Consider the following 24,637-nt stretch of genomic DNA (forward strand, 5'->3'; position numbering starts at 1 on the left):
CTTTTTTTTACATCCTTAAAACTCACATTGAATAATCAGCCGTTTGTAATTTAACAGACTACTTTTAAAAGAATAACAGTGATTTCAATATATACTATTTTGCAAGAAAAATCCACCACTGTTGTATTTATGAGCTGAAATAGTACATTCTCTGTCTATAGCACTATCTCATGTATGCAGCTGTTTGGACTATCGTAAGAGTACATGTGTACAGATAAAAGTCTACATGGTGCATGTAGCCTTATAAAGTCACACAGTATATCTCTGAATATAGTGGCTTGGAGAGCTCTTTATTTGTAAGAGGACTGTAGGTTCAGACAAATGGAGGCACTGATTTGAACCACATTCCCCAGAGTGCAATGGGCAATGACCTGCCATCATGTGAGCAATGGGGTAGTAGAACAGGGACTCTGATAATCTTGTTTGTTTCTGATTAGAAGAGGAAGATAGTGAGTGAAGGACAACACTGTGGAGTGATATGAGTTTTTCTAAGAGTCACAAAAAGATAATGAGTTTTTTTTAGAATTGCTTTGGGGCAGTCAAAGTTGCCCAGTTGCTTATAGAACAATTGCTTATCATGCATTTGTAGCTTGATCAGGGCTAGGCTTTTGAAAGAACACTGTTATTTCATTTTACAATATACTGTAGCTCTTTGTGCTTATTCTACTTATTTAATAAACATACTCCTGCGTGACCCACAGTCTACTGTTAACACTTTTACCAATCTGCATCTGCAATTCTTTTGTTTATATTTTCAATGCAGAGATTAATTCACCATAAGTATTGGGATCTTGTTCCTTTTAAGTGAACTTTAAAGTGTAAATATTTGGCACAAAACTCCTTTAAATTGTTAACTTCATGAAATCTGCAACTCATTCAGCTCACCAGACTCCAGACTTTACTGCAGCTACTTTCAGCTCCTAGTGTTCTGGCTTTTCAATTGATTCTTTGGCATGTAAAATACATGAAATGATAGGAATAGGGATCATGTCATTGACTCTAGATGAGTTCTGGATTCATTGTGTTGTCTCCATAGTTATCTTCAGAAGCACAGAAGAAGCAGTCAGTTCAGACAGGCTTCAGCCCATATCCATGGTCCTAAGATGCAGACAATCAGATCATTGGAGTCAGCAGTTATCTTAGTTAAATCATTCAAATCATTTGAAATACTGTTTATTGGTTTTATAATAAATAACAATATTATAAGAAAATACAGAATAGAGGATAGAGGACAACATTTTATTGACAAATAAGGTCAGGAAAAACATTCACTTAAGTGATGTGAAGTGCAAAGAAGGAAACAAACTCCCCCCCCAAAAAAGAATATTTTTGTATTGATCTTGGGATCAATTAAATTAATTAATGTCCATTGCACACAATGTTAACTTAGCATACAGATATTTGTAAAACTGACAGGATTGTTTCAGTACACTGCTTTTTGTACATTGTAATTGACCCTCTAAGTCTCAAAAGTGACCCTGGCATGTGTGTTTGTATGGGGGTATATCCTGCCTAGAACCTCCAGCTTACTGCTTACTGGTATAGTCTCTGGCTTCCACACAGCCTGAATTGGAAGAAGGGATTAGAAAATGTAGATGGACAAACTGAGGGAACTGTGAGGCAGTGATGGGTGGTTTTGAGAGAAGACCACCTGTTTAAAGAGGAAAGAAAATACAGTATGTGGAGCAGGCACACCTGGTCTGATCAAGTGGATAAAAAAGGTCTGGGTGGAATCGGCCATTCCTCTGGGCTGATGAAGAGATCTGTAAGAACAGCCAAGACAAAGTTAGACTTCTTCTTGGAGGGAGTGCAGTGATCCACAGCTTTCATTCTTTAAATGAAGTCTAACTTTGTCTAACTTTCTGCATCGACTCTATCATTCCTACCAAAAGCTTTAAGGCTTTTCCCAATCACTAACCCTGGGTAACAAAAAAGCCATGTCCTCCTAAAAAGAAACAAGCTTTTTCTCAAGAGGACACCCAGCTCAGGAAGGAAGTGCAGAGAGAGGTGAAAAGGGAGATCAGGAAATCTAAGGATCAGTATAGGGAAAAAATAGAGAACACCATGACAACAGGTGAAACCAGGATGGCATGGCAGGGCATTAAAAGCATCGCCAATATCCCTCAGAAGCGCAGTCGCAGACCTGCACCTCTGTTAAATGGTATGGACGGGCAACAGCTGGCCAATGATCTGAATGTGTTTTATACTTGCTTTGAGTTGAAATCTACAACAACCTCATCTCATAGTGATATTCACCCTGTATCTGGAGAGGTTTTCTTTAAAATTGACACAGCAGAGGTATGTAGACTTTTTAGGAAAATCAATATTAGGAAAAGTGCAGGTCTAGATAATGTGTGTGGTAGGGTCCTACAATCTTGTGCAGATCAGCTTTGCAATATTTTTAGTTTTCTCTTCCAGATGTCCTTAAACTCTCTCTGTGGAAGAAATCCATTATTATTTCTATTCCTAAAACTACCAAGCCAAGTGGCCTTAACAGCTACAGGGCGGTTGCCCTCACATTTCTCCCAGTGAAAACTCTTGAGAGAATAGTGAAGCAACACATCACAAAGAGCACACAAGCCCTCATCGACCCCCTGCAGTTTGCATACAGGGAAAGGAGGGGAGTAGACAAAGCAATACACACATTGTTAAATCTGCACAGAAACTCTCAAAGTACTTCAATCTGAATGATAACTTGATAAGGTGGGTGCTAGACTTCCTAACTAACAGGTCTCAACAGGTCAGACTGGAGAAGTGCTTATCTGACATTCACTACACTTCAACAGGGCTGTGTCTTGTCCCCTCTGCTGTACAGTTTGTACACTAATCATTGCATAAGCAAAAACACAGATAGACACCTTATTAAGTTTGCTGATGACACAGCCCTGGTCAGTTTATTAAAGGACACAGAATACCATCATGGGACCATTTTAAATGATTTTACTTACTGGTGCAACATGTTCTTCCTAAAGTTAAAGGTTTTAAAAACAAAGGAACTGATTATTGATTTTAGGAAAAATTATACACCCCCTCAACCCACTACAATTAATGGTCAGTCTGTTGAAATTGTCGATGACTGTAAGTACTTGGGACTGGTCATTGACAAAAACCTAAAACGGGAAAAATGTTGTGACATTATCAAATCAAATCAAATAAACTTTGATTTGATAATGTCACAACATTTTTCCCATTTTAGGTTTTAATAAACCTTTATTTATAAAGAAGACCGATAGAGACTCTTCTTTCTTAGAAAACACAGCTACTTTAAGATATATAAAACTATTCTTAGACTTTAAAAAAAAAAATAAAGCTTAACGTCTCATGTACAGCATGAGAAATGCCCGGTTTTGAATCCTGTTCACTGCTGAGGGACACTCTTTTTCCGAATAAGAATTTAAGTTGTATGCTCTTTATACTCTTAATAATTTTAAACTGTGTATTACAGCATGTTAATCATTAAACACTAAAAAGTTGGTATATTTTATAAAAGTAAGATTGCTCAATTGGACAAAAGTACACAACCTTCCACCTTAATCATAAATATTTTAATTATGCATACATATTTCCTTCATTAAAGTCTTTTACGGAAGATATTATTAATAGAATTAATAATGAATGACCTTGGAAAGGATGTAAGCTCAAACTATTACCGTGGTCCACTTTCTTTGTAACCATGTGCATCAGTTAAACTCATTCACCAGTGATGACATGAAGACATTTTGCCTGCCCTTTTCAGTTAAGTTGTTGAGTGTGTTGGTACTGTATAATGGCTTAGATGTGCGTTGCATGCTGGAAGTTTGGGGTTTGAACCCAGCTGTTGCTATGAGTTTTCTTTTAACAAATAAACATTTCTTTGAAAAACTAAAATAGTAAATATTATCGACACTATATTGAATTTGTTGGTACAGATGCAGCCATTCAAAATTAGAATTTGATTAACAGGGAATATAATATAATGTGTAATCACGTATCTAAAGAAATGAATAACGATATAATTATATTCATATACTGTAGCTTAAATCCTGCTAAACTAAAAATTAGACACAAGATGAGTGTTATTGGACAATGTTGTGAGGCTCTGGTGAAATTTATCTGTAAACTGAAGAGTTAAAGAGAAGACACGTTGTGTATCGCCTCTTTTTACACTTGTAAAAAGGAACATTCCAATGTTAATGCGACACGGAACATATTATTAATAATGTAGCGCTTTCAGGTTCACGTGGGTTTGCGCCCTACACCCTGCGGGACCGCTGAGTACATAATGTTCAAAATGTGAGAAATACTGCTCAATACGAGTTATTGCGAACAACCCGCATACAGTAGGTGATATTGTAACGCATACGGCCATCAGGGTGTGTAAGATCCGACTTACCAGAGCAGTACGTCGCCGCCCTTCCCTGTAATAGCAGGACTACAGCTAATGGGCTCTAGAGAGATCTCTCTTTGGCTCACCGGGCTGGGTCCCTGTTGAGTGACGTGAAGATCCCGGATTCGAGTCCCCAACGGTGCGGGGCCGACCTAATGTGGCAAGGGCGCCCGCCTGATCCCCCATTGCGTTACAAGAGATTATATATTGTAGTATTTTCGGGTTCGGTGAGGACGGGCACAGTGATTCAGACACTACTCTTCTTGTGTCTAATTTTTAGTTTAGCAGGAAAAACCCGAAAATGCCACAATATTATAAACGGCTGGGCAAACATTTTTATTTTTATTTTTTAAAGAAGAAATCAATAATGAGATGTAATGTTGTGTTCCTGCTTAACTTAGACATTGCATGATTTTAAAAGCTATAAAAACAGGTTTTGATAGTTAATAACAACTTTTTGTGCGCGAAAAACAGGCGATCTTTCTTCCTCGTGGTCAGCCTAGAATCTTTGCATACGCTGTATTTTTACTTTTTTCTCTTTTCTCACCTGCTGCGAGCAATCAAATCTGGGAAATACATTTATTTGTTCTGCATCAAAGTTTAACTCGTTTAGAGTCCTACATTACAAATATCTACGATACATAACCACATTATGTACTCTACATTGTTCTATTTTATGCCGTGACAGGAGAATACACAATATATTAATTATTGTTGCTGCTGGGCTTCGAGCTTTGAGTCGCCTACTTACTTCTTCGACTAGCTTGCAGAGAAAGTCACTGCCTGGCTTTTTGTCTATCACTTAATAAGAAGGTCAATGTAGAACATGTTATTTATTACTGTGTGTTTTTTTGGGGGCTTTATATTTACGTTTATAATGGAGAGTCCCCATTACCCACAGGGGGCCAGTAGGTGAGAAGATATTTTCATACTATTTTCATTTATTTTTTATTAAAATCGCAAACGCATGTTTAATTAAATGCTTTTATTGATTCACAATCTGACAATGCAAGACAGAACAAAAGCATCTGTGAAATCACATTCCCGATGTCCTGCACTGTTAGGAAGAAGACGAAACAGCCTGTTAATAAATTTGTTGCAACTTTGTTCTGTCAGCTCTTCCTCCCAGAACTTGTAAATCGCTTTGATTTAACAGACTGTTTTGTGTTCTGGCAGATAGTTATAAAACTTTAAATACCAGAGTAGAAACAATGAGCTTGAAGAATATAGTTAACCGTTTATTTTGACATCATATACACCATCTAGACAACTAAGGGGTACATTGAACAGCACACAGGACAGATAGTTAAGTGTAGAATTTAATTCAGTTTTGATGCACTCACACTAACTAATACCTGTAGCTTAGGGTGACATGCTGAAATTAACCTCCGGAACTGCACAGGATCTCTGAGACAGTCTGAAGCCATCCCAACACTGCTGTGATACAGTAGATCTCAGTTCCTTCCTAATACAGGCAATATCCTACTGGATTGCAGATTTTCCCTTTATATTTTAACTTTGTTGGGACACCATCACCCTTGTCCTCCTTTTCTGGCAGAGCACTGGCACCTCAGAGAATGAGCAAATTATTTAGGCTAAAATGTTTCTGTGTTGGTATGAATTTTATTTATAAGTTTAAGCTAAAGGTTTAAACTACAAAAGGTTTACCTTTATAGTATTTTGCACAAATAAATGTAGTCCATATAAAAAATGAATGACTAATGTGTGTTCTCTAAAGCATTTAAACTGTTAATGAATCGTTAACAATGAAGATTAAAGCTACTGTGATACGCCACATCATCAAACTGAACTCCAATAGCTGTGCTCATTTCCTGGTACATTGAAATTGACATCATATTACATAGCTAGTCATATGCCTTAATCAAGAGTATTTTAGAATACATACAGGTATATGAAATTAACAATAAATTATCATGAGTGTTCAGCTTTATATGTAGCATAGTTCCATGTATTAGCTTACTAGCATGATTTAAATATTCCAAATCAGTCCCCCCGTTCAGTTTATGTAAGTTAAAACACTTCATGTTTAGTTAATTCCCTATTCTGAGATCTGGAGGGTGGTGGTGGCAGTGCCCCATGTTGTTTCAAGATATTTGGACCATTTATTATTTTATTATTGTGATAGGTTGGAAGCTGCTAATAATACATTTAAAGAAAAAGATATATAATGTCTCTGTTAATTATGCCTTTATCTTTCATTGGGAAATTTTACTCCTAAACTTAGGTAATGTCAGGCTTGTTGGAGGAGGAAGTGACTGTGCTGGGAGGCTGGAGGTTTATCACAAGGGCTCCTGGGGGACAGTCTGCGATGACTCCTGGGACCTGGCAGACTCTCAGGTGGTGTGCAGGCAGCTCCAGTGTGGGACGGCCCTCAGTGCCCCAGTGACAGCCTCCTTCAGCCAGGGAACTGGACCCATCTGGCTGGACGAGGTGGGCTGTCTGGGGAACGAGTCGTTTCTGTGGGAGTGTCCCTCAGCAGAGTGGGGACAACATGACTGTGGACACAAGGAGGACGTGGCAGTAATGTGTTCAGGTATCTCATGACAGGACTAATACAAAAATTGACTTTTAAAGAACAAATTATATTAGTGACGTAACTGGTAATTAATGTTACAGAAAACACAAACTGTCTGACAACAACTACACTGTGTCAAGCAGAAACAATATAACTATTAGATGGAAGACCAAGACTGAGGTGAGACAATGTGACAGCATCTACTGAATCTACCAGAGAATGTGTACATACTTTGTATTTTTGCCAGAGAACCAGTAAATCACACCAGAATCACCAGCAACAGCACTAATTCGGTTTATAAATTAGACAACACGTGATGGATGACAATCAGTACTACCTGTTTGATTTTAATTAGATCTTTAATTAAATACATGCTTGTTATTCTCTGCCTCTTTAGCCTTAGATTCAAGTCTTAGGATTTGCAAGTTTTTTACCATCCATGTCTGAGCTGTATATGTTTAACGTAGTTTCCTGGATTTTTTCCTAGTTTCTAGTTGTTTTTTTTCCCTAGCTTTCACCCTGGCTTGCTTCTTTGGTTTCGAATCCAAGTTTCCCTTTGATACTTTTACTCCAGGGTCAGCTTGGAATTGACGAAAACCTGTATCTGGTTTTCAACATTGGATTGTGTTTCCTCCTGCCTGCCTGTTGCAGTCTGCTTATACAATCTTCAGCCCAAACCTTAACAGCGAGTATAGTGGTATTAGAGTATTAACATTTTCTGTCATTTTAGAGTTCATGATAGTAAACATCCTTAACTGTGAGAGTAAACTAATAAATGAATGAATAATGTTAAAAAGACAGAAATAATAAGTTGTAGCAATAAAACCATCCAGCCCAGACTCAGTATGAATAAGGAAAATTTTATCAGCACTGATTGTTTGAAAGAGATGTTTAAGGTCTACAGCAAACCCTCCTCCCTGTCATCAGTCTAACCTCACTAATAACTTTGACAGTCTGGGATTCAGAAGATGGGCCTTTGCAGTAAAGGACAGGTGCAGGGGGTTTTGGGGATTTGGAGGTTTGGGTTTTTAGAGTATTTCCAACCCAGACAGAGGGTGTGCTGTGGAAAAAGACATTAAGGTTTTTGGTTTCTGGTTCTTAGTGTCCCATTTCCTTAACAGAGTTCAAGATGCTCAGGTTGTCTGAAGGTTGTTCAGGACAGGCAGAGGTTTACTACAACTTTACCTGGGGCAGCATCTGTGCCAACAACATGACAGACACCACAGCTTCAGTGATCTGTAAGCAGCTGGGCTGTGGAGACAAGGGTGTTTTTAAAGAGACAGTGTCCAGACTCAGGGCTGCCCCCCGGTGGCTGGATAACATACACTGTCGAAAGCAAGATTCCGCACTGTGGCAGTGTCCCTCTTCGCCCTGGGGACAGAATGACTGCTGGAACACTGAAGCTGCTGAGATCACCTGTTCAGGTACAAGAATTATAATGTAATCCTTTGTAATTGTTCAGTGTAACAGTAATAGTGGCTCACTGTTTGTATTGTTATTAAACATGCAAAAATAAATATTAAGTGAGGGAAAATAGGGGGAAAATGCTGAATGAGGCTTTTTCTGCTAAGTTTTTCCACAACAGGTTTGTGGCCTTGTAGCCTTTTCCCATCATTTCAAGCTATATCTAATATATGTTACTCTGTCATGCTGTTTTAACTATTACTCATTACTTTGATAGCTGCCCTTGTCTATCATAATGAGATTAACTACTGCATATGCTTCATATGATATTAAGATTACATGTAGATGCAGGTATTTAAATGTGTTAAGTGTCAGGCAGCATATTGTAACAAGTATCTTATTTGAATAATACAAATAAAATGTATTAATTTATATTAGTGCTTTCCTCTGCTAATCATATTGTACAGATTCCAGGTGGTTATAATGATATTTTCCAAAGTTGGCACTTTAAATATTGCATTTTCATATGATTATTAGGATTATGCCTGGGTTAATTGAAATCTACGCATTAAGTCAACTTTTATATAATTAATTATTTCTCTTACAGAATCATGAAAATGATCAGTTTTTAACTATTTTAACTTTTTGAGACAACAGTGCCAAACTTGACATCTTAAAGGCACTGCTACAGATTAAAGGTTATTCTCACAGGCTATGGACGCCATTCCAAATATAACAAAATGTTCTAACAAAATTAAGAATGTCTATAAAATATACATTTCATATGATGCATATCTCAGTATTCTAAAAAAACAGGGGCAATTACAGACCATAGAAACAGAGATAGAGAGGTGTCCATTCCATTTTTCCAAAATGCCATGTCCCTGTTTCCAGTTTCTTTGGACTGTCTACTGATTTTTCTTTCCTCTGAAATCTTCCTTCACAGGCCACTTTTAATCATATTAATAGCAGCCATGCTCTTCTTTACTGAACTGGTCTTGGCCATATCTTTTGTAGTTCCTGAATTTATTAATTGACTTATTTTTGAATGCTCATTTAAAGACTTTTAGTTTTTCTGTGTTTTTAGGTGTTGTAAGATCACATGAATTGTATTATATGCTAATGATCAATACTACTGACAAACAAAATAGTTTTTTTTGTTTTGAAATATTAAACATATATTCAGTTTCACATTATTGTCAAGAAGTATTAGTAGTATCCTCATCTTCCTGCAAGTGTAAAAACAATATAATATACCATACCAGTAGCCAAATAAGGTTTAAGCAACATTTATTTAGTAATCAGATTATCTTTGGAATCCATATTCTTTTCATTTTTTGACACTTTTCTTTCTTCACAGGCAAAAGAACTCCAAGGCCTTATCCTGATTTCCCTAATCTGGAGCAATGCACAGGTCAGTTCACTGAGTAAAATTGTCAATCTCACCACAACCCCAAGCTGAAGACACTCAGTAACCTCACTGCTCTCTTTCAGTCCCGCTGGCTCTGCGACTGTCTGGAGACACTAACTGCTCTGGCCGGGTGGAGCTGCAGTATGAGGGCTCCTGGGGGACAGTCTGTGACGACTCCTGGGACCTGCAGGATGCCCAGGTGGTCTGCAGACAGTTGGGCTGTGGATATGCAGTGAGAGCAGTTGGAAACGCAGAATTTGGAAGTGGCAGTGGCGCTATCTGGCCATATAAGGTGAACTGCAGGGGCAGTGAGCAACATTTATGTGACTGCTGGCACATTCCTCTAAATCAGGGTGACTGTGGACACAAGGAAGATGCTGGGGTTGTCTGTACAGGTGAGGGAGTCTTGCTTTCAAAGGGCTTCATATCTCTGGATAATAGTTCATCTTTGCTTTTATTTTCCTTTTATCAGCACTACCTCTAGATTTAATCTGAGCAGGTTAATGGAAGAAAAGGCTAATTTGGCTAAACTTCCAAAACACTTCTTCCCTCTTTATTATACTGTAGCTAAATAATTGTGTGAATGAAACTGACCAGAATCCCATTCTTGAACTTGAGATATTTACCTTGTCAGACAACTGGGCTTCAGGTTTATTTGTCTTTAAAATGTACCTGGAATGTTTCACAAAAGGATTTCATTTATGCTCATTCTTCCACATTCACATCTTCCAAAGTAACAGTCAATCCAGTAGTAAGATCAGGTACATAAAATAGTTAATTTTATTTTTCATAATTTCAGAACTGATTTAACCTCATTGTTCAATTATTGTGCCACTTCAGGTTCTCACTATATATGCTGGGCTTTGCTCCTTCGTGCAGTGTGAAACTCACTGGCAGAGGATGTTGCCACCTCATAGTCTCTTTCGAAGCACAGACTATCACAGCCTGTGAGACAATCTCTGGTCTAGGTCACTTCATAGTGGGTATGAACCCAACAATGACTCATACTGGATCATCTCCATCTATGGCAGGTATACAGATACAACTCCCAGCAGGCCTGTCCATCACTGCAGTTGTCCTCCTGCTGTTGGGGGCTCTGTTCTTCGTGCTGCTGGTACTGTTAATGGGGCAGCTGATCCAGAACAGGAAGCTGAGGAAAGGTAGAGAAAGACTCTGCTGTGCAAATAAGAAACCTGAACCAAGTTATCTTGGAAATAGAACTAATCAATCATGTGGACAGACAAGAGAGCATTTTTACCATTATCATTAAGGCAAATGTTAGGTTTAAATGGCTAAATTAAGTACTGAACATCCTAGTACAGTCAGAAGCAATTCCTGCACTAGAAAAACGCATTTAACCAAAAATCACAGAAGAATAAAGAGATTTCTAGTGATAAATCATAAAAAAGAAACATAATTAAATATTTTTTTTACTAAGAGCTACAAGGATAACTCTTAGATGGAGGTTCAGTGTCTTTCCACTTAATCAGCCACATTACAGAAGATAAAATTAAAAGCAGGAAGGTAAATATCTGTTTTTGAACACAAATATAGCTGCAAATTTCTGTTTTCTTTCCCCAAAGCCTTAGCAAAGGCACAGATTTTCAGGGGGCATGAAGCTGTTTATGAGGAAATAGAGTACAAACTGGCCAGAGAGGGAACATACAGCATCCCCAGGATAGGTGAGTGGAGAGAGTCTTCAGACATGATTGGTCCCAGCAGAGGGTCTGTATAACCCTCCATAGCAAAGACTGACAAATACAGAAACATACTGCATATGCAGAGGACAATCACCTCAATATCACAAACTATTCAATTCTATATATAAAATTAATTTACCCAGCAAGGGGAATAATATAAAGTTTGATGGTGATGAGTCTCTTGCTGCTCCTTCCTCTCAGTCACACATCCCTCACATTAGTAGTTCTAGTCACACTCTCGAAATGAGCAGAGGAAAGAGTCTGGAGAAACCCAGGACAGTCATTGTAAAGTACAGGCATTGACCTCAAGTCCATATCATGCTGATATGAGGTTTTAGCTTGCTTATGATAAAAAATAGCTCATGATCTGCATTATCGGTCCCAAACGCCCTGTGGGAAAAGTAAACAGAAGACAGTGCGGCTGCAGTCTGACTGTGGGTATAACTGATTTGTCCTCCTGTTCACAGAGCCATTCCTCTCTGACGAGCTGCCCTCTGGGTACAATCATGTTGAGGACAGTGAGGGAGACCCAGTACCAGGTGAGGGGAGATGGAGTCAGTATGGGAATGGGGAGTCTTCAGTCACGCTAACCTCAAACTAGGTTGTCATTTATAGAACTCCTGTAGAATTCATGAATCTTTCAAATAAAACCACATGTGTTTGATAGCTTATAACTTCTGCTCTTCAGTGTTGCCTCATGCTAACCTGATCTCAGCAGATCACAGAGGCTGGACAAAACTAGACCTGGTCAATACTGGGATGGGAGATGTCACGCAGGGGCTGACTGCGTAGGTAGGATAGGGATCCAATACGGTGCCCTAGATAGGGTTGGCGCTAGATGTAGGCATAGTCGGAGTAAACAGGCAGGGGTCCGAGTCTGGGAAGGAGTAGTAGAGGCGTAGTCACAGAATCGGTAGGCGAAGGCGTAATCGAGGAAGCAGGCTGGGGTCGGAGTCTGGGAAGGCGTAGAAGAGCCATCGGAGTGGATTCAGAAGGCGGAGGCGTAATCGAAGAGACAGGCAGGGGTCAGGATCCGAGAGACCGTTCTAGAGCCAAAGGTACAAAATCGAGTAGCAAAGAGGTAGTCGGAAAAAGCAGGGTCGAGGTCCAGGGAGAATTAGTAGTAAGGCGAAGGAGTAGATCAAAGGTAAGCTCAGGGAGAGAATCTCAATCGTGAGCAATGACCGGGGGACAGATGAGGGTTTAAGTAGAGGACTGATTGACGTGTGCACGTTTGGTACGGGGAGAGCTCGTGGGAATGCGGGAGAGCTTGCCTGCGTGAGGGGGATTCGTGACAGGAGACCTTTAAGGGAAAGTCACGATAATTCTCTAATAGTGTTGATAGAGCAGGAGATGGAGCCTCAGGTCCAAAGTTCAGTAGAAGTGTCCCAGTATGATGACTGGGGAGCAGTATGCTATACAGTAGAAATTGCCTTTCAGATTAAATGTGAAATCAACAACCCTGGAGTCTTTCCTTAATTATACACTACAAAGAATTTAAAATTGCACTTTACAATAACCAAATAAAAAACACATTTTAGTTACAGTACCTTTTAGTTCACATGAACATCAAACTGTTATGAAAGACTAAAGTTATGCACTGTGGTCAAGTAAGTCAGAGTCCTGAAGTGTAAATTATCTGACTATTTGTGTGATTCAGGAGAGTCGATACCTTCTCTGAAAGAAGAGGCCCTACAGCACTATGATGATGCTATAACTGTACTTCAAAGTCCAGATGCTTTGTCAGGTGGGTTATTTAAGTCCAGTGCAATGGGGAAACTCTGCACCCATCCCAGTGTCTGATTCTCTCTACTCTCTCTTAGTTTGAACACAGCCTCTGATTACTAAGTCTGTGTGTTAGTCTGCACCCATCTTTTGAATCTGATTCAATCTGAGTTATTGAGCTGTCCGGCTCCCCTTTCTGATATCTCACAGTGCGCACATCACCACTCTCTTTGTCCAGATAGAGCCATCATTCATTGTTCAAAATCTAGTCATAGTTTTAAATGAATTACATAAGTGAATAGGAGTGGAAATCAGGTTCAATTCAATTCAATTTATTTTTATATAGCGCTTTTCACAAAAAGGTTGCCCCAAGAAGACGCTTAACAATGCAAGTAACCATACATTTTTGTGAATACAGAACAGAAGACCAGAAGACAACAGAGGAGAGGAACCAAAAACTCCTTAGAAAGGAGAAAAAAAAACTCTAGGGGTGCAAGGTCAACTGGCTGCCCAACCCCTTTGGGTTTACATTATATAATTAAAAAAAGGAAATAAATGAATGAGGGTATTAATCCATCCATCCATCATGTCTTCTGTATGTCAATACTCCATGCATATCTCTTTAGACCAGTAAAATCCTCCTAAACAATAGCTATATCCACAATGTCCCTCTTGGATCCAAGGCGGCGATGCAGCACCCAACCAATAGGACATGTGGGGAGGAGAATAGGATAGTTTGATGTATCTACTGTACCTGGTGGGACTACATAGAGACACACAATGGTATGTACAGCAGCACCAGCAGCCATGGTTGCAGCAGGCTATAGTTTAATGTGTGAGTAGGCTAGGCTGAAGTAATAGGTCTTCAGTCTGGATTTGAATACTGAGAATGACTTGGCATCCCAAATATGGAGTGGGATATTGTTCCGTAAGCTAGGGGTCCTGTAACTAAAGGCTTTACTGCCAACTGTTTTTTTATTAATGTGTGGAATATGAAGAAGACCTGCATTCGGTGATTAAAGCAGGCGACTTGTATGGTATACATTGATAAGTTCCATTAGATAGACAGGTGCCAGACCTCTGATAGCCTTGTAAGTAAGTAGAACTTACTGGCTTAGTGGCTACCTGAGAGGAAGCCAATGAATGGGTGTTATATAGTCATACTTTCTACTCCCAGTAAGAAGTAAGAATTCCCAGTAAGAATTCTAGCTGCTGCATTCTGAATTCGCTATAAGGTCTTGAAAGAGTGATGGGTGCTCCTTGATAGCATGGGTGCTCCTGCTGTATACAAGAGCATGTACTAATTTCTCTGTGACTTGAGTGGAGAGAAACTGCCTTAGTTTTGCAGTATTTCGTAATTGTAGGAAGCATGTTTTCGCTACTGCTTTAACATGAGAGTAAAATGAGAACCTTGTGTCTAATATGACGCTAAAGTTATGTGCTGAGTCTTTGAGGCAAATTTGTGAATCCTCTGAGTTAAGTGCTGAAGTTATAGTAGTCCTATTAGTATTGTTTCCTCCAAACAACAGAACCTGTTTTATCAGAGTTGAGTTTTCACACATCCAAGTCTTTACTTCATTAATGCAATTAACTAAAGTGATAATAGAAGAGTTGTCATTTGGTGTAAAGGAAATGTATATTTGAGTGGCATCAGCATATGAATGAAAGTTAATATAATGTTTTTCTATTATCCTACCTAGCAGCAGCGTGTAGAGAGAGAAAAATATTGGTCCCAGTACTGATCCCTGTGGTACCCCAAATTGAACTGGTGACATTAACAAAGCAGTTCAATTATTAGATATTATTAGATATTAGATATGAAAACCATTAGTTAAATATGAAGTAAACCACTTAAGGATGGTTCCACATAACTTAAACTCAAGCCAACCTCAAACTCAAGCCTGTGTAACAAAACAGAGTGGTCAACCATGTTCCCTGATCTCCTACATTTAATGTCTGATGTTCTAGCATGATGTTTAGTTAATCAGTGTATTCTGATGAGCTCCAGCAGTCCTGTGCTCTAGATGAGTCAGTGTTCTGATGTGTGACAGTGAAGCTGTGCTCTGTGTTCTTCAGGAGAGCTGATGTTCCCTCGGAAAGAAGAGATCCGAGAGTACTATGATGATGCTGTAACTGTACCTCAGAGCCCAGGTGCCTTGTCAGGTGGATTATTTCAGTCCAGTCCCATAGAGAAACCCTGCACCAAACCCAGTGAGTTTGATTCTCTCTCCTCCCTCTGTGCACTGAGTCTGGAGTATTCTCTGGGTTATTCTGCTGCTGGTGTACAGCTCCTCTTTATATATTTCACAAGGGTTCACAGCATCCTGATACAGGCTGCACTGTTGCCATCTCAATAAAAAAAAACTGGAATTAGTTTGAAATGTAATACATACTGAGGTTCCCTGATTGTTTGTGTTTTAAATGTGACGTAACAGTAAAACTGTCTCTGTGTGATTCAGGAGAGCTGATGTCCTCTGTGAAAGAAGAGGCTCCAGAGTACTATGATGATGTCATCACTGTGCCCCATAGTCCAGATACTTTACCAGGTCTGTTATTATAAATAAGACTCATGAGTACACCCTGTACCAGCCTGCACTAACCTTTGTCATCAGAAATTAGATTCAGACAAATTTCACATTTACAAATAAACACTAACTGGAAGAGAAGAGGTCTCTGACAGACCAGTCTGTGTCAGAATGACAGAGACATTACTGACCTGCTCTTCTGTTCACAGGGAGACTCCTCTCTGATGAGACACACTCTAGATACAGTGATGTGGGGGACAGTGAGGGAGACCCCACTTCAGGTAAAGGGGGCTACAGCCAGGGGGCTCAGTGTGGGTGAAGTAGTTCAGGGATGGGAAGATAACCCCCAGTAATCCATCTCTGTTGCACTCTCATCCAAGACAAGGGGGCATCAGGCATTTTGCAGTAGCAGTGGCTTCACTCTGCCCTCTCCTGCAGGGGTCAATAAGAGCCAATACAGGCTGAGAGACCTGAATGTTATACGGATAGATATCATTGAAACCTAACCTACTGTCACAAGCAGCAGATCAGATATTTTAGATTGATCAGGTGCTGCTCAGATCAACTTGTCCACATCAGAAAGTACACAAAGTACTTTAGTATTTGAACCTCCTTAAGAGAATGTGTCATTCTGCTGTTTTTAGAAGCTTTAATTTCTTGTTTGGAGAACCCCTTGGTGAAAAACAGCCTCTCCTGGCTAGTGGGAGCATTTTAGAACAGGGAGATAGGCTCCCATTCATTTTGTAGCAACTGGGTTCACAGGGAGAGATTTAACTGTAGGTTGTAGTCTGTTTGGTTTAGAAGGCAGCTTTATCTCTTCTTTTGGCCTGTGTAGCTGTTCTGTAAAAGCTGAAACTTGGTAGCAGTTTGAGGTTTTTCTGGGTGGTTAGGATGCAGGTCTCTAAAACACCTTGATTGTGAATTTTGTAAATGCGTACTGTATATACAGTATATATGCTATGTTTTGTTTATTGTGTGTATTATCATTGTTAACAAATATTTGTTTAACTAATTGAGCCTAACCAATTACTTATTTCACCAAAGCAATGCCAAAGATAAAAAAAACTCATGTGACTCTATATCAAAAACTTGGGTTTGTTCTTGGCAATGTCTTTACTAGATGGGGGTTATGATTAAGTAATGCATTTATCTACTCTGTCATTTCTGATATTCACCAATTACATAGCCTCTGTTTTTATCAATATTATTGAAATAACTGACTCATTGGACAAATCATATTTTGTCATGTCCTGATTTAATTATAGCATTGATTTTGTAATATCATACACAACATATATAATTTAAAAATGCATGGGTCAAATTCAAATGACTAAAAATATCAGCCAAAAGAGTTGTTTCTGTCCATCAGCCTGTCCACTGCCTGTCCCTGAGTCTGTGTCTCTCTGTCAGGTGCCCCCCACACTGACCCTAGAGTGGACAGGGTGCTGCCCACGCTGCCCTGTGATGATGGAGCCCCTGCCCCTGACAGAACTGACTATGATGACATTGGTGACGAGTCTCAGGGAGAGGATGGGTGCTGTGAGACTGACGGGGCTGTCTGGGAGAAGCTCCTCCTGCAGGTCTAGACATGGAAGAGCTTCACCAACAGAGTCACACAGTCTTAGAACAACTCTGAGCACTGAGACTGTCTGCAACTGTCTTTGACCTGAGTCCACTTCACTGCACTGTTCCTTATTGACACTGTCTGTGATCTGAGTCCACTTCACTCCACTGTTTCCACACTGACACTGTCTGTGACCTGAGTCCACTTCACTCCACTGTTTCCACACTGAAACTGTCTGTGTCTTGAGTCCACTTCACTCCTATGTTTCCACACTGACACTGTGGCCTGAGTCCACTTCACTCCACTGTTTCCACACTGACACTGTCTGTGACCTGAGTCCACTTCACTCCGCTGTTTCCACACTGACACTGTCTGTGTCCTGAGTCCACTTCACTCCACTGTTTCCACACTGACACTGTGGCCTGAGTCCACTTCACTCCTCTGTTTTCATACTGATACTGTCTGTGACCTGAGTGCTCTAACCAATGAGTCACTGTCCTCATTGACTTTGTCTACAGGACCTGCAGTTTGTGTTTTAAAACAGGGAGACCTTAAAGTTCCCTATTCAACTCAGTCTTTTTTCTTGTACAATATGATATGTTTCTGAAATAAAACTATTAATTGATATAGAATTCTGAATGTAACATTTCTGATGTGCAGAAATGTATATACATTTTCTTGTGTTTTCTTTTTAAAAATAAACTTTTTAAAACTATTTTGTCATTCATTTGTAATTTCTTAATTTTGTACAATTAAAGACGTTTAATAAAATATTTAAGGAACCTTTAGCCACTCACAATGATGAATTCAACCCCAGAAGGAGAGAATGCCTGAATGTTTGTGATCAATTCATAAGTATGACTTAATCCACACAAGGAGCAAAAGGCACTGTCGACAGAGCCAGATACAACACAACCAAAGAGACAACCTGGCTGTTATTTACATTTCCCTTCAAATCAAAAGGTTAAGACTCCTTGTCTTGCCATCAGGAGCGGCTCAATGTAAAACACAGCATCCCACAGCACTAGAGACACCCCAATATTCACTTTATACTGCACCTCAAACCATAGGTATTTTATAGCACCCAGATTGACCAGTACAGAGCACTAGATAGTTACAGAGGGCATCTGGATACAAATAAAAAGAACTCAGGAAAGAGAAAAGTTGGGTAAAACACAACTCACCTTGAGAATTGTGACAAGATTATTTTACAAAACTTATGATCCTGAAGGATCAGATATTTTTTCACTCTCCTCCCAAACTGATGTCAGTATGGTATGGGACTGTGGGAAGAATCAGGGGAACCTGGAGAAATAATACAAACACAGACAGAAACCGAGGTGGGGATTTAAACCCACAGCCACAGCACTATGGAGCAACAATGCTAACCTCTGTGTCGCCCCCTTTAAAGTTAATAAGGCGTTTCCAAACTAGTAAAAGATTGTGAAATGCAAAGCTCTATATACTTTCACTCCAGACATTTAAGAATATGTTTAAACTTTTCTTCTTTTAGACTTCCTGCATTTTTCATTTTAATTTTTAAGGAATTACAAATTAAAAACAGTTGCTACATCAGACTGTTTGATGTTCAGGAGGGTTATCTGTCCTGGAATGGCACATGTTAAATACTGTCTACGTTATTGGGTGTAAACATTATTACTTGTTTGCTCAGCTGGACTGATTCTTTGCAGTAGTTTATCCTTATACTTAAAATAGGACTGTAGTCCTATACTTATACTTAAATAGGACTGTAGTTAACAGAAGTTTGTGTTTTTGTTAGTTTTAACAACTATTATTTCTTAACGATTCAGAACCTCCTTACTGTTGATGTAGCTGCAGAAATGAATGCGTATGATATTTTGTCGCTCCAGGCGATAATAATCGCTAGAGTGTTGATGAACGTGAAACTGTACTTCATCGCTAAATACCAGATTGCTTGTCATTATCTTTTGTCATGAAACACTAATCAGTGGCATGCTTGCGAGAATTCTGTGGTTGTAACGGCTCCGTTTCAACCGAAATATCTCTGCCCCTTCAGAATTTCAGACGCCTCCCTACAGATTTTTCCCATGGCGCCACCCTGGGTATAATGGTGAACATAGCTGCCTTCCAAGCAGTGAATCTGTGTGCGATTCCCACCTGACCTATCGACAAACCTTTTCCAATGAATCTTTGATCGATTTAAAAAACACTTGAAGCTGGTAGCCTAAGGAAGAAGTGCTGTTTGAATGCACTGAGAAAACACGCTTGAGTGTTGAGTAGCACACTCAGTACGTGGTAGTTATACAGCAGTGCACAGAGAAGTCATACCACAGTCGTACTTTCGAGTCTCTCACCTGGAGTAATGTTGGCTGTGTTTTCGCCTTCGGAAAGTTGCTGTTGAGTTAAGGTCATTTCTTGTGTTACTTTTTCCGCTCGATGGAGCTGTATTAATTCAGGCACACGGCAAGTTATTTTATCGCTGCTCACAAGCCAACATACTGCAGACACCTCTAATACTGTCACTGCTTGTGGGTCATGTGTCCCTGCTGTCAGCCTACTATACCACGTTCATGCACATCTAGAAACATTACTGCTCTAGTACAGGAGCGAAAGACGAAACGAGAGCTCACCCACTTTAAAAAAGCACATTTGTCAAAGCCTAAAGTCGATGAGGATGGGATTTGAACCCAAGCGTGCAGAGTACAATAGATTAGCATTCTACCAACTTAACTATTCAACCACATTGTCGAGAGCCTTAGCTCCGTTGGCCGTGAGTTACCTCAAGATAATCATCTTTCCACGTACTCGAGGGTCATTTTCCTCTTCCATCTGCAATTTCAACATTTTCCTTGGGAGATGTCAAGCCACCGAGCCTGTGCTGCGCTTCAGTGCCGGCTGTAGTGGACACCCTGTAGAACATCAAAAGCATATTGAGCTCCTTGGTCATGAAATTGCCAGATAAAAGCCATTTCCCATCCTTCCTCAACTTGCTCGGTGAGCAGGCTGAGCGCACACCAAACGCAGATGTATCAGAGTGGTGTGTCCAAGTGGTTGTAAAAAAGCAACACTCTGCCGGTGTTGTGGCTCAGCTGGTTAAAGTACCTACCTAGAATACAGGAGAGCCTGGGTTCAAATCCCAGTACTGTCTTTCTTACTGTCTTGCCGAACAGTTTATAGTTATTGACAGCACCATGCTTCTGCATTATGTTTAGTGGATGTGTTCATTTTGTTTTTGGCACAACTTGTTATTCAAGAAATCCACACATTGCGAAAGATAAAATGTAGAAGAATTACTGACAGCTGGCAAGAAAATGATGACGATTTTTTTTGTCTTTAGCCAAAAACCTGTGAATGTAGAAAAAAGACAACGTGTGTCAGTTTCTCTGGCACAAAAACGTGTGACGCTAAACAGCGTGGGAAGACAGGGAAAAAAAGGCACCACTGGGATTCAAACTCAGAGCCTCTGTTTGCTAGGTAGGTTCGCTGTTTAACTTGTTCGCTGAGCAAGTTGAGAAAGGCTGTGAAATGGCTTTTATCTGGCAATTTCATTACCAAGGAGCTTAAAATGCTTTTGACGATCTACAGGGTGTTCAGTGCAGCACAGGCGATGGACTGTTCCAGTGTGCTCTGCATGCTTGGGATCGTATTCCATCCTCGTCAACTTCAGGGTTTGACAAATATGCTATTTTTAAATTGGCTGGCTTTCGTTTTGTTTTTCGCTCTTGTACTAGAGTCGTAATGTTTCTAGATGTGCATGAACGTGGTATAGTAGGCTGACAGCAGGAACACGTGGCCCACAAGCAGTGACAGTATTAGAGGTGTCTGCAGTGTGTTGGTTTATGAGGAGCGATAAAATAACTTGCCGTGGAAGCAGGTGTGCCTGAATTAATACAGCTCCATCGAGCGGAAAAAGTAACAGAAGAACCAACATAATTTCAACAGCGAGCTCCTGCAGCTGAAAACACGGGCAAGACTCCTCCACTGACACTGCACAAACACAGGATTTTGGCTGTGTATCCATTTCCTCGTGGAAGAAAGAGACAGTAAAATAGCAAGGGAAATACAAGAGAAGAAACTGAAGTAATTGTGCCCATTGCAAAGTAGGAAGGACAGAGGTGGCCGGACACTTAAAACAGCTCAGCGGATAATTTGTGACAATCAGCAGATGGATTCAGGTTCTGTTGTGCAGTTTGAACGTTTGTTCTTTGAAATCTGGTTCGTTATATGAGATGAACTGATATTAAATAGGAATAACCATTGATATAATAATTGATGTCTGGCGAAGGCAAATAACCTTTGTTCATGATTTGGGATGTGACTGGTTACATTTCAACAGCTACAACCCCCTATATAAAGGGTTTGCACTCTTATGCAATCAAGGGATTGAAAGATTTTTATTATTATTATTGTTGTTCCAAAAATGTTCTATTTGTTATTTCTGATGGAGCTGTGTGCAAAGATTTAACAAGCTCAACTCCCGCCAACGATTCGCCGTGAAGAAGCAAAACATTGAAGTTTCACAGACAGAAGCAGTACGCCAGCACAACCAACATTAAAACACTACGATTTGCACTGACTCGAAAGTGATCTCAGCAGACGTTGTTCCCTGCATAACGCTAAAGGTGGCAAAGCGCATTTGGGTTGAGAGGACGCAGTAAAGCTTTTGTTTTCTGCCTTGATGTCAAGCTGACAAAGTATCTCTAAAACTTAGCTTAGGTTCTCAAGAGACTGTCAAAACACAATTCCACTGATTGCTTTCCAAGTCACTTTTTGCCAGCCGGTAATATTTCTTCTGCACTGATAACCAAGAATCGAATTTCATTTTTTTGCAAGCTGTGTGAATTTCTTGAAAAACAAGTTTTCCAGAAAGGAACTGAACACATGCATTTAACGAAATCAAGCCCTTTGTGGTTGCCCGAAATGGTACGTTCTGTACCACAAGATAAGAAGTAAGACACAGCTGGGATCTGAATCTAAATTCTTTTGTTTAATGGACAGGTGCTTTAACTAAGTAAGGCACGGTGACAGGACAACCATCACCTTTTACAGCCACTTGGACACACCGCTCTGAGACATCTGCGTTCAGTAAGCGCTGAACCTGCGCTCAGAGCAAATTGCCTCTTTTACATAGCAGCCCCGACACTGAGAAACGAAGAGAACTGGCTTTAATCTGGCATTTTTCATGTCCAATGCGTTTGACATCTCCCAAGGGCGACAGAGTTCTTTTGTGACACTATTTCTTCTTCTTTTTTCTTTCTGTGCGCTTTGATAAAAAAAACAAGAAATCGCGCAAGGGAAAAATGTCATTTTTTTCATAGAGAAAACGTGCACCAGGAAATGTGTTGAGAAGAAATGATATAACATGATACGTGACCTAACTTACCGGAGCAAATGCTCACCCGTCGAGGTCTGCTTTACTACAAGAGTGAAAGATTTGATCATTTCTCGGCATTGTGGAAGAAAACAGTCTTTTTTTAATTCTAAATCAGTCGGAATTTCAGTGCGACACATAAACCCTTTGTCTGATTTAAAGAGATTATATTTTAAAACTCATAAAAATGTAGAAAACACCTGTTTCTCACTTTGAAATTTTAGACGGGGCGGTGTATTACTAGTAGCAGCGCAGCACACTATGGCGCAATTCATGTTATGTGATGTACCAGAGGTTTAATAAATAACGAGTCTGATTTCGAATCATAAGATTGTAGGTTCGACTTCTACCTGGCTCGTGTAAACTTTACTCAGGCTCCGCAGTAATAGATGTCTATTATGTAATGAACTGCACCTGAAAGCAAACGTTGGGTCTGTTCTTTTTTTTCCAGCATGAAATAGCAAATCGTTACAAAAAGCACCAGCTGCCCAATAGCGTTTTTTTTAAATTATATTTACTTCAGGCTTCAGAGTAATTTTAATAAAACAACAGTGTCCTGAAACTCCCTAGCAGGTTTGCTTGAACCTGTATTAAAAAAAGTTATCTGAAACTTCCAGGATTCCATTTCATTTTCTGATGTAGCTGTCTCTGAAGTCGGACGTGATGTTTAGCAGATGTGAACTGTGCCTTTTCTCTTTTGTTCAAGGGTATTCGCTGTGTGAGCTCTATTTTGTTTAGATTATCTATGTGGTGTACACACAGATCTCAACTGCATGGTGTGAATTCCGTGTTCAGGACCAGCAGAACCTGAAAAACTATGAGGTAACTCCGGTGTGATTTGAACACACAGCTTTCTGATCGGGAGTCAGATGCGCTACCGTTGCGCCACAAGGTCACAGCTGTCTATGGATTTGAATTCCCCAAAGGAGAAAAATCAGCTTCACAAAAAAAAAGATTTTTTTTCCTCCTGTGAGGAGCGCCGCTCTTCTGAAGAGAGTTTCTTCTTCCCAGACCACATTTTATTTTTCCTGCGCAGCTCTTGTGCAGGTGTTGTTCTCGATAACAGATCCAGGAACACTGATTGTTTTTCTATTTCTTTAATTAAGTACCCCATGGTGCAACTGTAACACGTCTGTCTCTAAATCCCGAAGTTAATTTTCAGAGTATATCGGAGTCAACTGATACTGATCAGGTTCTGATTTTGCTGAACCCACAGCTTTAATCATAATGTCAAATTCCCAAAGCCTGCTGACCTTATATGTCCCTTCTCGTCAAAACTCGTATTTTCACAGGGTACCGTTCAGAAATCGCTGTATAGAATGAAAAACTCCAGTAGATGTTCGTGATTTTCCTTTAAAAACAATTGAATCTCCGGAAACTTTACGGAGTGTATCACTTTTACTGAGACCTAGGAGTGTTAAGCTGTACATGAGTCTTTGTGAGTCGGTTGTTAACCCAAAGGGTGGTGGTTTGAGCCTTTCCAAGAACGCTATGAGCTTTTTAATGAACACACCCTCCTCACTTCATTTCTCCACGGCCGGTCTTGTACCGCAATCAAATACAGAGCCCGTAGGGAGTAGAAGGCTCGCAAAAATAGCTCACTGTGTATATAATGAAGAATCGGAGGTTAGTTTCTTATCTGCATGTTGCAGAGCCTTACGCAACTCGTACCAACAGCTGGGCTTTGAGCCCTGCACAGGCTATTAGTTGAAAGGTCATTGTAAATGACGTGTAACAGATCTTTCCAGCTGGCTTTTATGTTTCACACTAAATTGCGATCTTGAAACCAAAATAATTAGAAATATTGAACACAACCGTTGTTCTCCAAGAAGGAAAGCTGTTTTACACTAATGTCACTCCTTTTTATTTAACCCGGATTGTGAAGACAACTCTGCCCTATCAAAGGAAAATGTTACACAAAAGTTGGAAAGCACACTCTGAACCCATCTGTATATTTGATTCCCGCGATCCGTTCAAAGCTGCTTAGTGTTTCGCAAGCAAATCATTTCAGGGAAGAAACTCAGTTTAGTGAACTACTTGTGTATTTTCACTC

General features: G+C 39.9%; 2 protein-coding genes across 2 annotated transcripts in view; one reads left to right on the top strand and one right to left on the bottom strand.

The window, feature by feature from the left end:
- LOC148827725 (antigen WC1.1-like) overlaps positions 1 to 17,253 on the top strand; it is a 40,198-nt gene extending 22,945 nt beyond the window's left edge. The window contains exons 2-13 of the mRNA XM_088926144.1: positions 6,612 to 6,920; positions 8,024 to 8,326; positions 9,667 to 9,720; positions 9,801 to 10,112; positions 10,749 to 10,877; positions 11,301 to 11,399; positions 11,885 to 11,956; positions 13,078 to 13,164; positions 15,219 to 15,353; positions 15,602 to 15,688; positions 15,877 to 15,948; positions 17,078 to 17,253. Coding sequence (XP_088782270.1) covers positions 6,612 to 6,920; positions 8,024 to 8,326; positions 9,667 to 9,720; positions 9,801 to 10,112; positions 10,749 to 10,877; positions 11,301 to 11,399; positions 11,885 to 11,956; positions 13,078 to 13,164; positions 15,219 to 15,353; positions 15,602 to 15,688; positions 15,877 to 15,948; positions 17,078 to 17,253 — 1,835 coding nt within the window. The remainder of the gene's footprint in view (positions 1 to 6,611; positions 6,921 to 8,023; positions 8,327 to 9,666; positions 9,721 to 9,800; positions 10,113 to 10,748; positions 10,878 to 11,300; positions 11,400 to 11,884; positions 11,957 to 13,077; positions 13,165 to 15,218; positions 15,354 to 15,601; positions 15,689 to 15,876; positions 15,949 to 17,077) is intronic.
- The window catches only part of LOC148827724 (uncharacterized), a 146,821-nt gene that overhangs the window by 27,867 nt on the left and 94,317 nt on the right, over positions 1 to 24,637 (bottom strand). The gene's annotated exons all lie outside the window — the stretch shown is intronic.

Source organism: Atractosteus spatula, chromosome 10 (assembly GCF_055471065.1).
Source record: "Atractosteus spatula isolate fAtrSpa1 chromosome 10, fAtrSpa1.hap1, whole genome shotgun sequence".
Classification (NCBI taxonomy): Eukaryota; Metazoa; Chordata; class Actinopteri; order Semionotiformes; family Lepisosteidae; genus Atractosteus; species Atractosteus spatula.